At 41.5% G+C, this 13,959-nt stretch overlaps 1 protein-coding gene across 1 annotated transcript in view; it reads left to right on the top strand.

Annotated features, from left to right (window-relative positions):
* LOC123748094 (uncharacterized) overlaps positions 1-13,959 on the top strand; it is a 208,107-nt gene that overhangs the window by 159,089 nt on the left and 35,059 nt on the right. Inside the window, exon 13 of the mRNA XM_069303372.1 lies at positions 13,723-13,891. Within this exon, the coding sequence (XP_069159473.1) occupies positions 13,723-13,891 (169 nt within the window). The remainder of the gene's footprint in view (positions 1-13,722; positions 13,892-13,959) is intronic.

The following is a 13,959-nucleotide window of genomic DNA, read 5'->3' as shown; positions in this document are numbered from 1 at the left end:
GATGTATACAAATAATATTTTGTCCGGAATATTAACCTGGTCAGTGGTGTTGAACAAATCTGCAGAAGAATTTGTCTTTGGTGAGATGAAATGCAAAAGGCAATTGATTGGAAGAGATATTAGTGAGTTATATGAATGATATCACAGGTTAAAGATAAAACATGATAAAACTAAAATATATTCCAATAGAAAAAATAAAGCAAAAACTAATAATAGCAGTAATAAATAAAATGACCAACTTCCCCAAGGAACTTAGAGGAAAATTTAATTAAAATGTTTGAGAGATTAGTAATCCTCATTCGAAATTATATTTTCAGGGGTAACAATAAGACAGGTAGAACGCTAATTAAAATGTTTAAAATATACTTGAGAGAATGTTAAGTGGTAAAGAAAACATCAGTGTAAAGAGAGAGAGAATACACTGAATGTCTGAGTTGCTGAAGTAATGAAAGAAATGCAAAAATGCAAATGATTTATCCTGATGTTAGAAGGGTGCAGCGCAGCATGCCAGAAGACATATTCATAAAGTTAATAACCGATCAGTTTAGAAACTGATATATGACAAAGCTGAAGGCATTGCTTTGTTATATAAAGAACGTAATAACAACGATAATGTATCTTGGAAATTCTGCCTGAAATCTTGGGCAAGTGCAAAACATTTACCAAATGAACTGAAAACAGATTTGATTATATATCTAATTGAGAAATAAAGTGTTCTAGTGAGTATAAGACAGAGTGATACAAACATAGTCGACAAAGTGCAAAACCCAATAGTGATTGGGTGACTGAAAATAAATGAAACATAGCTAATTGCAAACTGAAATTGTTTCAGAGTGAAAGAGGTCCCGCGGATAAGGTTCTTAGATTAAGGTAACTAATAGTGCAACCAAGTAAGAAAGGTTAATAAGGTATAATATATGTTATTTATGGAGATGGGCGAAGCATACGATAAAGTGAATAATAAATGTTTCCTAAGAGTAAAGAACTTATGCGGAGCTTGTGGAATGGCATTAAACGATGTGAACATTTTGTCAGAAAATAGAATAAGTATCAGAAGAAATTTGCTAAATTTAACCAGAATGTTTTATTATAAGTCAGATCCGTGAACTTTCAGGACTGATCAAGGAGGAAGGCATGAGAGGTACACGTCACATTTTTGTTAAAAGATTCGGGGCAGATGTCGGATTACAAAATATAAATTTTATAGAGCATTGACAAAAAACACTTTTACAACACGAATAATTGCAGGACCGGAGAATATAGGAACAAATTATATACCCTGATGAACTATAGGAATGGAAGAAATATTTTTGTCAGTGTAAGATTGGTAAGCAAGTGGAATGTGAGCTAGCAAGATAGGCAGCTAAACAAGATTTCTTTCAGTCTCAAGTGCAGGGAGGTAAGAACCAAGATTATTAGTAAACTATAACAGATTCTCAGTATACTCGTAGACACATGCGACCACAGATAAACACAAACACACACACACACACACACACACACACACACACACACACACACACACACACACACACACACACACACACACACACACACACACACACATACAAAAACATATACACCTCGTCCTCCGTTATTTGGGTGATTGTTTAGCATAAATGCGAATCAAATCTAGTGTTCTCATGAATATATTAATTATTCTCGTTCCCCACGGCAGTATTATGTATCAGAACTTCCGACTAGGTGATAAACATTGCATTTTCTGCTCGTCAGGGCACGAGTTAAATGCTTCATTGTTGAAATTAAGGCTGTGATTCGTTTTTGATGACTTCATTTTTGCGGCTCACTGCTATTTGGCTACGATTTTATGTGTTATGAAATAGAAAAACACCCCAGTGTGAATTGAACTATTTTGGTATTGTAAAATTTGTTTCCTGAACAGCGGCAGGTAAAATATTATGTTTTTGGGGGTCACAACTGCCAATTAGCTAAAAATGTGGGGGGGAGAGGAGGCTAATTGTATTTGGTCTAGTATTCTTTTAGTTATTGGCTTTAAAGATAATGTAACATAATTTAGCTTCACGTGTAGCGGGGTTTAAGCACAGCTAAATGCACTTGCAGCTTGGCATAATTTTTTATTCCACTTCATTTTCTTTGTGTCCAACGAAATTATAGAGAATTTCTGTTTCTCGGCTTATGGTTTTATCATCATACGTTATAGTGTGAATTGCTGCGTGCGTACGTGTGTGTGCGTGTGTGTGTGTGTGTGTGTGTGTGTGTGTGTGTGTGTGTGTGTGTGTGTGTGTGTGTGTGTCACACACACACACACACACACACACACACACACACACACACACACCAGGAAGCAGCCCGTGACAGCTGACTAGTTCCCAGGTACCTATTTACTGCTAGGTAACAGGGGCATTCGGGGTGAAAGAAACTTTGCCCATATGTTTCTGCCTGGTGCGGGAATCGAACCCGCGCCACAGAATTACGAGTCCTGCGCGCTATCCACCAGGCTACGAGGCCCCTATAAGTGTCGCCCGTGTGTGTGTGTGTGTGTGTGTGTGTGTGTGTGTGTGTGTGTGTGTGTGTGTGTGTGTGTGTTTTTTCTTTGATGCATGTGTATTATACACTTAAGCCCATATACTAAATGAAAGGTAAGGTAATCATTGCTATGCCTGGGACGCAAGGAAGCCTGTCTGCCATCACGTGCTACTGGGACCACGTAGAACGAACATATCTATTTCACAGCTCATAAGTAGAACAACATTCATGTTACCTGACATTCCTCTCCAACCTTTTATTCCGAGGCTGTTAATATAATAGCAATTGTGGTTGGAAATTGTGATAGTAAAAAAATAAAAGTTACGGTAATATTAACAGTAATATATCAAGCAGCGGTTGTGGCAGTGTGAGCAAAATGACCGGATACATATATAAAATACTATTAAATGAGTATATATATATATATATATATATATATATATATATATATATATATATATATATATATATATATATATATATATATATATATATATGTCGTACCTAGTAGCCAGAACTCACTTCTCAGCCTACTATTCAAGGCCCGATTTGCCTAATAAGCCAAGTTTTCCTGAATTAATATATTTACTATAATTTTTTTCTTATGAAATGATAAAGCAACCCTTTTCTCTATGTATGAGGTCAATTTTTTTTTATTGGAGTTAAAATTAACGTAGATATATGACCGAACCTAACCAACCCTACCTAACCTAACCTAACCTATATTTATAGGTAAGGTTAGGTTAGGTAGCCAAAAAAAGCTAGGTTAGGTTAGGTTAGGTAGGTTAGGTAGACGAAAAAACATTAATTCATGAAAACTTGGCTTATTAGGCAAATCGGGCCTTGAATAGTAGGCTGAGAAGTGCGTTCTGGCTATTAGGTACGACATATATATATATATATATATATATATATATATATATATATATATATATATATATTAAGACTACAAAGTTATTAAATAATTTTTCCTCTTATCATTAGGATTATGTTGTGAATTATGTCACACTGTAGCTTACTTTTCCCAACGAAAACTTCGACGTTACATCTAAAGTTTGAGCTTCAGCTTGGAATTCATAATGAAGTATGACCTGGGGAAAACACTGTAAGCTTAAATAAAAGCTTCACTGGTGGACCCACTCCAGAGTGCTAATAGCTCTAGCCCCGCTGACCGAGGTATGAAGGCGTCGTTCTCTAGCTTACTACTAAAGCCTACCGGCAGCTTACTACGAAATTCACGTCCAAGCGTTTACTTCAGCTTCCCATCCGAGCGTCTCGTTATTTTATAATAAACAAGCCTCGCTAATGCTCCCAGAAAGTACACCGTATACCCAACAACCAAAAAATGGACTTAAACTTACACAGTAGTATAAATGGTTAATCCTCTTAATATACCAGAGAGCAGCGAGTCTCGTAAACCCGTCTCGCTCGGCGGGTCGCAGAATGGATGTAAACTTTAACGAATACTATGTATACCGGGTAAACTAATTACAACTGCGTATGTAAAGGAGAAACCGTAGGGTACTGACAGAGTACTTAGCATCTTGAACTTCATAGTCACATGAGACTTGTTTTTTTTTCTGGGGAGAGGGGTGGCTGCTCATTATTTACTAGCACTCACTTTATTTCATAGAGCCTGAGGCATCCTGATACACATACTACAAGGGCATGTGTGTGTGTGTGTGTGTGTGTGTGTGTGTGTGTGTGTGTGTGTGTGTGTGTGTGTGTGTGTGTGTGTGTGTGTGTGTGTGTGTGTGTGTATGTGTGTGTGTGTGTGTGTACTCACCTATTTGTGCTTGCGGGGGTTGAGCTCGGGGTCTTTGGACCCGCCTCTCAACTGTCAATCATTCAGGGCCAGAGTACAGCATCAGACTAAAGTTTGCGTTCAATATAAATAAACACCCTAAACACACACACACACACCCACACACTCAAGCACACACACACACACACACACGCACACACACACACACACGCACACACACACACACACACACACACACACACACACACACACACACACACACACACACACACACACACACACACACACACACACACATCTCATCAGTCCCCATCTGAAGAAGCATATAATGAAACTGGAAAAGGTTCAGAGGTTTGCAACGAGACTCGTCCCAGAGCTACGAGGGATGGGGTATGAAGAGCGCCTGAGGGAACTGTGCCTTACGACACTAGAAAGAAGAAGGGAGAGGGGGGACATGATAGGAACGTATAAGATACTCAGAGGAATTGACAGAGTGGACATAGACGAAATGTTCACACGGAATAGTAACAGAACGAGAGGACATGGATGGAAGCTTGAAACTCAGATGAGTCACAGAGATGTTAGGAAGTTTTCTTTTAGCGTGAGAGTAGTGAGAAAATGGAATGCACTTCAGGAACAGGTTGTGGAAGCAAATACTATTCATAATTTTAAAACCAGGTATGATAGGGAAATGGGACAGGAGTCATTGCTGTAAACAACCGATGCTCGAAAGGCGGGATCCAAGAGTCAATGCTCGATCCTGCAAGCACATATAGGTGAGTACATATAGGTGAGTACACACACACACACACACACACACACTCAAGCACACACACACACACACACCCACACACACACACACACACACACACACACACACACACACACACACACACACACACACACACACCCACACACACACACACACACACACACACACACACACACACTCAAACACACACACACACACATACACACACACTCAAACACACACACACACACATACACAGAAACAAAATAATTCTCATTCCTAATTGTAGGTGTTTATCCCGACTCTTGTTATACAAGTATTTTGGTTATCTGGAATTTTGACACGTTTACTCGTACAGTTAAGTCCCAAGTAATTAAACTGGTGTAAAACTGTAAGTGAGCGAGGACTCCACATTTTCTCTAGGGGCCAACCATGTGATCTCCTCACATGTGTTATAGCTGAGTATGTGTGTGTGTGTTCGTGTACTCACCTAATTGTACTCACCTAATTGTGCTTGCGGGGGTTGAGCTCTGGCTCTTTGGTCCCGCCTCTCAACCGTCAATCAACAGGTGTACAGATTCCTGAGCCTATTGGGCTCTATCATATCTACATTTGAAACTGTGTATGGAGTCAGCCTCCACCACATCACTTCCTAATGCATTCCATTTGCTAACTACTCTGACACTGAAAAAGTTCTTTCTAACGTCTCTGTGGCTCATTTGGGTACTCAGCTTCCACCTGTGTCCCCTTGTTCGCGTCCCACCAGTGTTGAAAAGTTCATCCTTGTTTACCCGGTCGATTCCCCTGAGGATTTTGTAGGTTGTGATCATGTCCCCCCTTACTCTTCTGTCTTCCAGTGTCGTGAGGTGCATTTCCCGCAGCCTTTCCTCATAACTCATGCCTCTTAGTTCTGGGACTAGTCTAGTAGCATACCTTTGGACTTTTTCCAGCTTCGTCTTGTGCTTGACAAGGTACGGGCTCCATGCTGGGGCCGCATACTCCAGGATTGGTCTTACATATGTGGTGTACAAGATTCTGAATGATTCCTTACACAGGTTCCTGAACGCCGTTCTGATGTTAGCCAGCCTCGCATATGCCGCAGACGTTATTCTCTTTATGTGGGCTTCAGGAGACAGGTTTGGTGTGATATCAACTCCTAGATCTTTCTCTCTGTCTGTTTCATTAAGTACTTCATCTCCTATTCTGTATCCTGTGCCTGGCCTCCTGTTTCCACTGCCTAGTTTCATTACTTTGCATTTACTCGGGTTGAACTTCAACAGCCATTTGTTGGACCATTCACTCAGTCTATCCAGGTCATCTTGTAGCCTCCTACTATCATCCTCTGTTTCAATCCTCCTCATAATTTTTGCATCGTCGGCAAACATTGAGAGGAACGAATCTATACCCTCTGGGAGATCATTTACATATACCAGAAACAGTATAGGTCCAAGGACTGACCCCTGCGGGACTCCACTTGTGACGTCTCGCCAATCTGAGACCTCACCCCTCACACAGACTCGTTGTCTCCTGTTGCTTAGGTATTCCTCTATTCACCGGAGTACCTTCCCTCTCACTCCAGCCTGCATCTCCAACTTTCGCACTAGCCTCTTGTGTGGCACTGTATCAAAGGCTTTCTGACAATCCAAAAATATGCAGTCTGCCCACCCTTCTCTTTCTTGCCTTATTTTTGTTGCCTGGTCGTAGAATTCAAGTAACCCTGTGAGGCAGGACCTGCCATCCCTGAACCCATGTTGATGCTGTGTTACAAAGTTCCTTCGCTCCAGATGCTCCACTAGTTTTTTTCGCACAATCTTCTCCATCAGCTTGCATGGTATGCAGGTTAGGGACACTGGCCTGTAGTTCAGTGCCTCCTGTCTATCCCCTTTCTTGTATATCGGGACTACGTTAGCTGCTTTCCAAATATCTGGCAGTTCCCCTGTTGCCAGTGATTTGTTATACACTATGGAGAGTGGTAGGCTCAGTTCTCTTGCTCCTTCCTTTAGAACCCAAGGGGAGATTCCATCTGGGCCTATAGCCGTCGTCACGTCCAACTCTAGTAAACACTTCCCCCCCCTCTCGTGTCTAGTAAACACTTCCCCCCCCCCCCTCTCGTGTGTGTGTGTGTGTGTGTGTGTGTGTGTGTGTGTGTGTATACTCACCTAATTGTACTCACCTAATTGTGCTTGCGGGGGTTAAGCTTTGGCTCTTTGGTCCCGCCTCTCAACTGTCAATCAACTGACACACTGTGTGTGTGTGTGTGTGTGTGTGTGTGTGTGTGTGTGTGTGTGTGTGTGTGTGTGTGTGCTCACCTAGTTGTGAGTGTGTGTGTGTGTGTGTGTGTGTGTGTGTGTGTGTGTGTGTGTGTGTGTGTGTGTGTGTGTGTGTGTGTGTGTGTGTGTGTGTGTGTGTGTGTGTGTGTGTGTGTGTGTGTGTGTGTGTGTGTGTGTGTGTCTGTGTGTGTGTGTGTGTGTGTGCCTATTTGTACTTATCTAGTTGTGCTTGCGGGGGTTGAGCTTCGGCTCTTTGGTTCCCCCCCCCTCTCAATTGTCAATCAACTGGGTACAGGTTCCTGAGCTTATTGGGCTCTACCATGTCTACACTTGAAACTGTGTATAGAGTCAGCCTCCACCACATCACTTCCTAATGCATTCCATTTGTCAGCCACTCTGAGACTAAAAAGTTCTTTCTTATATCTCTGTGGCTCATTTGAGTACTCAGTTTCCACCTGTGTCCCCTTGTGCGTGTGCCTCTTGTGTTAAATAGCCTGTCTTTATCTACCCTATCAATTCTCTTGAGAATCTTGAATGTGGTGATCTAGTCTTTCCTCGTAGCTCAAACCTTTCAGCTTGGGTACTAGTGGTGGCAAACCTTTGAACTTTTTCCAGTTAAGTCTTATCTTTAACTAGATATGGACTCCATACTGGGGCTGCATATTCCAGGATTGGCTTGACATATGTGGTATACAAAGGTTTGAATGATTCCTTACACAAGTTTCTGAATGCCGTTCTTATGTTGGTCAGCCTGGCATATGCCGCTGATGTTATCCTCTTGATATGGGTTGCAGGGGACAGGTCTGGCGTGATATCAACCCCCAAGTTGTGTGTGTGTGTGTGTGTGTGTGTGTGTGTGTGTGTGTGTGTGTGTGTGTGTGTGTGTGTGTGTGTGTGTGTGTGTGTGTGTGTGTGTGTGTGTGTGTGTGTGTGTGTGTGTGTGTGTGTGTGTGTGTGTGTGTGTGTGTGTGTGTGTGTGTGTGTGTGTGTGTGTGTGTGTGTGTGTGTGTGTGTGTGTGTGTGTGTGTGTGTGTGTGTGTGTGTGTGTGTGTGTGTGTGTGTATGTGTGGGTGTGTTACTTTATTTTTTAATGGTGGTATTGCAACGATGTCGTATATTACCTTAAGTACTTTTTATTAATTTAAAACAAAATTAGATAACTAAATGTAAAAAAAAATATGATTAAAATAATAATTAAAAAGCTTCACAAAATATATGCAACAGTAAACATAGAAATAAAGTGGTCCTAGCACAAATTATTCTGCCGCGGCATTTTCAAATGTCCAGAAAAAAATAATCAGGGGGATTATTTTCCTGTGTTTATTGCCGTGATAACGAGGTCATTAATCCAGGGATTCACGACATTATTTATGTATTTTATGACTGGCGGTGGAGGGTATGTATGCTTGTTTACGAGTGTGTATGCTTGTGGGTGTGTATGGGTGTGTGTGTGTACGCGTGTGTGTGTGCGGGGGGGGGGTGCGTGTGTGTATTTGTGTATGTGTGAGTGTTTGTGTTGGTCTACAAGCCAGTACGTTAAAGGGCGTATGGTATTATGCCTTATTAATTCCCCACTATCTACTAAGGGTCTAAAAATATATCCCATGATTTATACTATGGGAAACAAATAAACTGTCTGTAATAAAGCATGCAGGACACGCGAACTATTATGATTAACTATATTGATTCGGTAACAAGTAAAGAAAACGCGAACCAGCATCTGTATTAAAGTTAAAATGTGTCTGTAAATAAAATAGAGCTTGAAATAAAGAAAACAAATATCCGATAAAAATAATTTCTGACGAACACTTGTTTTTTCGAAAATTAGATAAAATTGAATGATTAAGAATAAAACATAAATAAATAAAAATATGTGCAAAAATAACAGAGGAAATAAGATATGGGAAGAACTGGATGACCCTAAATCAGCAGAAGAAAATTTTGAAACATTTTCAAAAAAAAAAATGTTAGGAGAGTTTCATAACTATCCATCAAAACAGATGTTCCTGGTACTTAACTCTGCACCTCCAGCTGAGCTTCATCTTACGAACCTTCTAAAAAGGCCTCGGATGTTTTCTTGAGAAACAAAATAAAACTAAATTGGGTATTTGTCTCTCCGGAAATTCACCGATGATTTCTCGCAAGGCTGTATCAGTCCTGCCATTCAGAGGGTTGTATCGCCCCTTTCTTCCACTCAACTGTCAATCACGTTATGTACCGGCTCCAACCTTACTCGTTTCATTTACTTAATATCTGCTCCTAAAACCTTGTATGGAGTTAGTGCTTAATATTCATCTCGTTCTCTCTGCCACAACGCTCAAAATGTCCTAACCAAATCAGAAATACACGAACTGAAGCCACCACACGTAACCTAAGCAAATGATGCAAAGAAAGTGTGGATATATATGTGTGTGTGAGCCGCTACTTTTCATAGCACGTTGCATGTGGTACGTTGGTGACCATAACGTCCTATTAGTTGAGAGAACTGGATGGAATATCGTCGCTTTGCATCAATAGAGGCGATTCATTTTGTCCCTTTGACTCATCTGAGCTTCCAGGCGTGCTCCGGTGATCTGTCGTCTCTCATTCTCAACATCATTTTTATCAGCTCTTGGACTTCCTTCATATATCTTGTATGTCTTGATCATGTCGACCTTTTACTCAGCATTTCTTTTGTCAGATGTGAGGTCGAGCTCTCGCTGAATATTCTTGCAGCATCTTAGGTAATCATCTTAATCATCTCATAATTATGAGGTAATCATGAGGTAATCATAAGGTAATCATGAGGTAATCATCTCATCTCATCACACACCATTATCTGATTATTTATTCAGCCTTATGGCAAATCTGTGTGCATTTTCTATGCTATTTTTTGCACGAGGCTGTCATTCATTCTTACTATTTTCCCTCTATTTCTTTCTCTATATAATTCAACTCAGCGCAGTCATGATTGTCAGCCTTCCGGGTCATTCTCCCTTCCTCCAGCCATCGCCAGCATCCCTGCCACTCAAGATCACAGTTTCCGCTTACAACTTTCATCAATGACAACCACAACATCTCTCTGCATACTCCCCGCCTCCATCATTATTATCTTCTCGCTCACATATGCTATCTTATCCTCCCTCTCCCCCCCCACACACTCACACCATTGCTGCCTGACCATCCCTCCCATTCAAGCCCACCATTCCTAGCATCTCTACTACTCCCACCATTGCTACCATCTATATAACGCCCGCCATTTCTGACTTTCGCCCACTTTCGCCCACGCCCACAATTACTTTCCTTTCCTGTTGTCCGTCGTTGCTATCTTCCCTCCCTGCCCACCGTAGCTGGTGGGCTCACCATAACACCGTCCACTGCCTTCTATTTTAATTTTAACAACCCATCAATTCCCCTTTTTTCAGCCCAACAACACCATCTTTCCCCATTTACTGCTCCATTATCGATCCCTGCTTCCATTTACGTCCCCCACCCCATTTATCACTCTGACATTCACGAGCATCATCACAACTGACAGCAATGTTCGGTTTTTTGTTTACACTTCACCCGTCTGGCGTGACGGGTATGTTTATGGAGTGATGATAAGGAAACAACTGGTCCTTCCTCGTTACCGACAGATGCGAGAGGCGTCTTGAGTGAGGAAGAGCCCCCCCAAGACATATACTCTGGATTTGATACTGTATGAGGGACGGTGTATGCTCTTTGGGGGATATGCTGAAGTTGTTATGCTCGAATAGATGCCGACGGACCAAGAAGGTGTTGATGATGCTGTACTGGAAATTAGAGCAGCGAACGTCCTTGAAAGAGTATCTGGGGCAGGCTGTTCTTGACGGGAAAACATTGACCTCTTGCAGGAAGACGCTAAGAATTCTGTCCAAACTAATAATAGACGAACATGTTGAAAAAAACAATTTATAATGCCGTTTGCAGATATGTTGTGGGCAGCTGAAATTCTGCGAGAGGGGAGAGGTTGTCATACTGCAAGAAGGCGGCATGCTTCTGAAGGACTCTGTACGGCTGTCATAATGTAAGGGATGTATTGAGATTAAATGAAGGAGCTGAAAGGAAGAGCAGACACATCTTAGAGGATGTCAAGATGGGGTTTAACTCTATAACACCGGAAGATCCTGCTACAGCTATACATACTCACGAATACGTGCACGGAACCACACGCACGCAAGCAAGCAAGCAACAAATTTCACCCTGCAACCGCTATTCAAACAATATACGAAGACTCTGAACGCATTTTAAGTGTAATTTATCTAATTCCCTCCCACCCAAATATCCCTAGCCCCCCCTACCTTCAGCTCTAATTTCGGGTTAATCAAAGTTCAATTACAGGCTTTGATTTGTCCGATTACGTTATTAATAGTTTGACCGGGCACTCGTAAAATATTGGTCCCCATGCAATAAATAATTCTCCCGCTTGTAAATGGCTTGGTCGACCGTAATTCAGATATTGATTTCGAGATAGCAATTGTTAGGAGAAAATTAAACTATGAGTGTATTATGCTCCTAAACGATAGGGTGTAAAAGACAGCCTATGTTTTAAACTTATTCCTGAGTATATATCTCGTTCGGAATTATATATACATATATATATATAAATATAATGTACTCACCTATTTGTGCCTGCAGGGTCGAGCATTGGTTCTTCGATCGCGCCTTTCTAACCGCCGGTTGTTTAAAGCAATGACTCCTGTCCTACTTTCCAATCATATCTAGTTTAAAAACTATGAATAGTGTTTGCTTCCACAACCTACTCCATTAGTTCATTCCATTTTCCCACTTCTCTCACGCTAAAAAGGAAACTTTCTAACATCTCCATGACTCATGTGAGGTTTCCAGCTTCCACCCATGTCCCCTTGTTCTGTTGGTATTCATTGTGAACATTTCGTCTATTTCCACTCTGTCAATCCCCCCACGTAAGTATTTTAAATGTTGCTGTCATATTTTCCTGCTACCTCGGTTTTTCTAGTGTCGTCAAGTTCAGTTCCTTCAGTCGCTCTTCATATCCCTTCCCTCACAACTCCGGGACGAACCTCGTCTTAAATTTCTGAATCTTTTCCAGTTTCTGACTCGAGAAATTTCTGGGTCAGGAAAAAAGTCAGACGAAGAAAGACAGATTTTATGCCTTATATTATGCCTTCTGGACATCGTTTTACGGTCGATATAATGTATTAAAGTGAAAAATATAGATATATAGATATAAGAAGAGCGACAATATACTAGTTTGACGCAAGCAGGAGAACTATGATCACATTACTCAGGTCGCTCGCTGACAAATTGAAGCTCGCTCCTAATTAATATTACCAGTAAGTTATTACCAATTAACAGCATTTAATCGCTGGTGAATCCATTGTTGTAACTCTGCGTATTGGATCATTTTATATATAGATTAAAGTAACAGTCGTCTTTTTTTAATCCCATGTAGAGAAAATCTAAGCTTTGCTGTAATACTCTCATGTTTGTATCATAAATTATAACTCTTGACGCAGTATAGCTATAATAAAATAAATAATACCTGAGTATGATTCGTTTGGATTTATTGCTGAGCTTGGGGCCTATGTCAACATCTGGAGGGGTATTAAGGCCACTACAAAAGTTTAATAAATAAACATCAAAAATACTTTAGCTCTAAACATAGCACAAGCTTCAAGTAAACTGTGTAAACACCGAGAAGCGTAATACATCATTGGTGTAAACATGCGCAGTGCTATAGTTGTAAATTCCACACTAAAGTGCAAGGGTGATCTGCCACCAAAAATAAAAGTCAAAAGTTCTAGATCCACATTTTTATTTGTAACAAATGTAACAATTTCCACAGTCAACTTAGCAATGATGGTGTGTTGACTCCAGTACTGACATGTCGCTTGCCCTCTGGATGTAATCTTATCCAGATTAAGAGGTGTTACCTTGTTAAAGAATCCAGGAGCTAGACTAAAAACGAAAGAGAAGTGACAGACCTCGGAAGACCTAGCAAGACCCAACTAACCCTTCCTTGCATGTTACAAACTAACCACGCTCTTACTAATCATGTCACCAACTAACCACGCCCTTACTAATCATGTCACCAACTAACCACGCCCTTACTAATCATGTCACCAACTAACCACGTTCTTTACTAACCATGCCCTAACAAACCACGTTCTTACTAACTACGCCCCCCAACAAACCATGCCCCCAACTAACCACATCCCCAAAACACCACGCCCTCCAACTAATCACGCCCTTACTAACCACGCACTTACTAACCACGCCCCCAGCAAACCACGCCCTTACTAACCACGCCCCCAACAAACCACGCCCATACTAACCACGCCCCCAACAAACCACGCCCTTACTAACCACGCCCCCAGCAAACCACGCCCTTACTAACCACCCCCCAGCAAACCACGCCCTTACTAACCACGCCTTCTTGGGTGTAGATACGAGCTGCAGTTCGGTGTCAGTGACCGGGTGTGGGGTCAGCGTGGCGTGGCGGCCAACGTGACCGTGGCGGTCAAGGTGCTGACCCCTGACGCCCTGGCCCACGCCGCCCCCGTCACCCTCACGCCCACCACACCTGCAGACCTCACCAGAGGCTGGACGCCCACGGTGGGTGTGCACTTTAGTGCAGAATTATTATACTTGAATACTTTATATATTAGAATTAAGTTATTTTA

Source organism: Procambarus clarkii, chromosome 5 (assembly GCF_040958095.1).
Source record: "Procambarus clarkii isolate CNS0578487 chromosome 5, FALCON_Pclarkii_2.0, whole genome shotgun sequence".
NCBI lineage: Eukaryota > Metazoa > Arthropoda > Malacostraca > Decapoda > Cambaridae > Procambarus > Procambarus clarkii.
The sequence above is the reverse complement of the archived record's forward strand: the minus strand, read 5'-3'. Positions and strand labels throughout refer to the sequence as shown.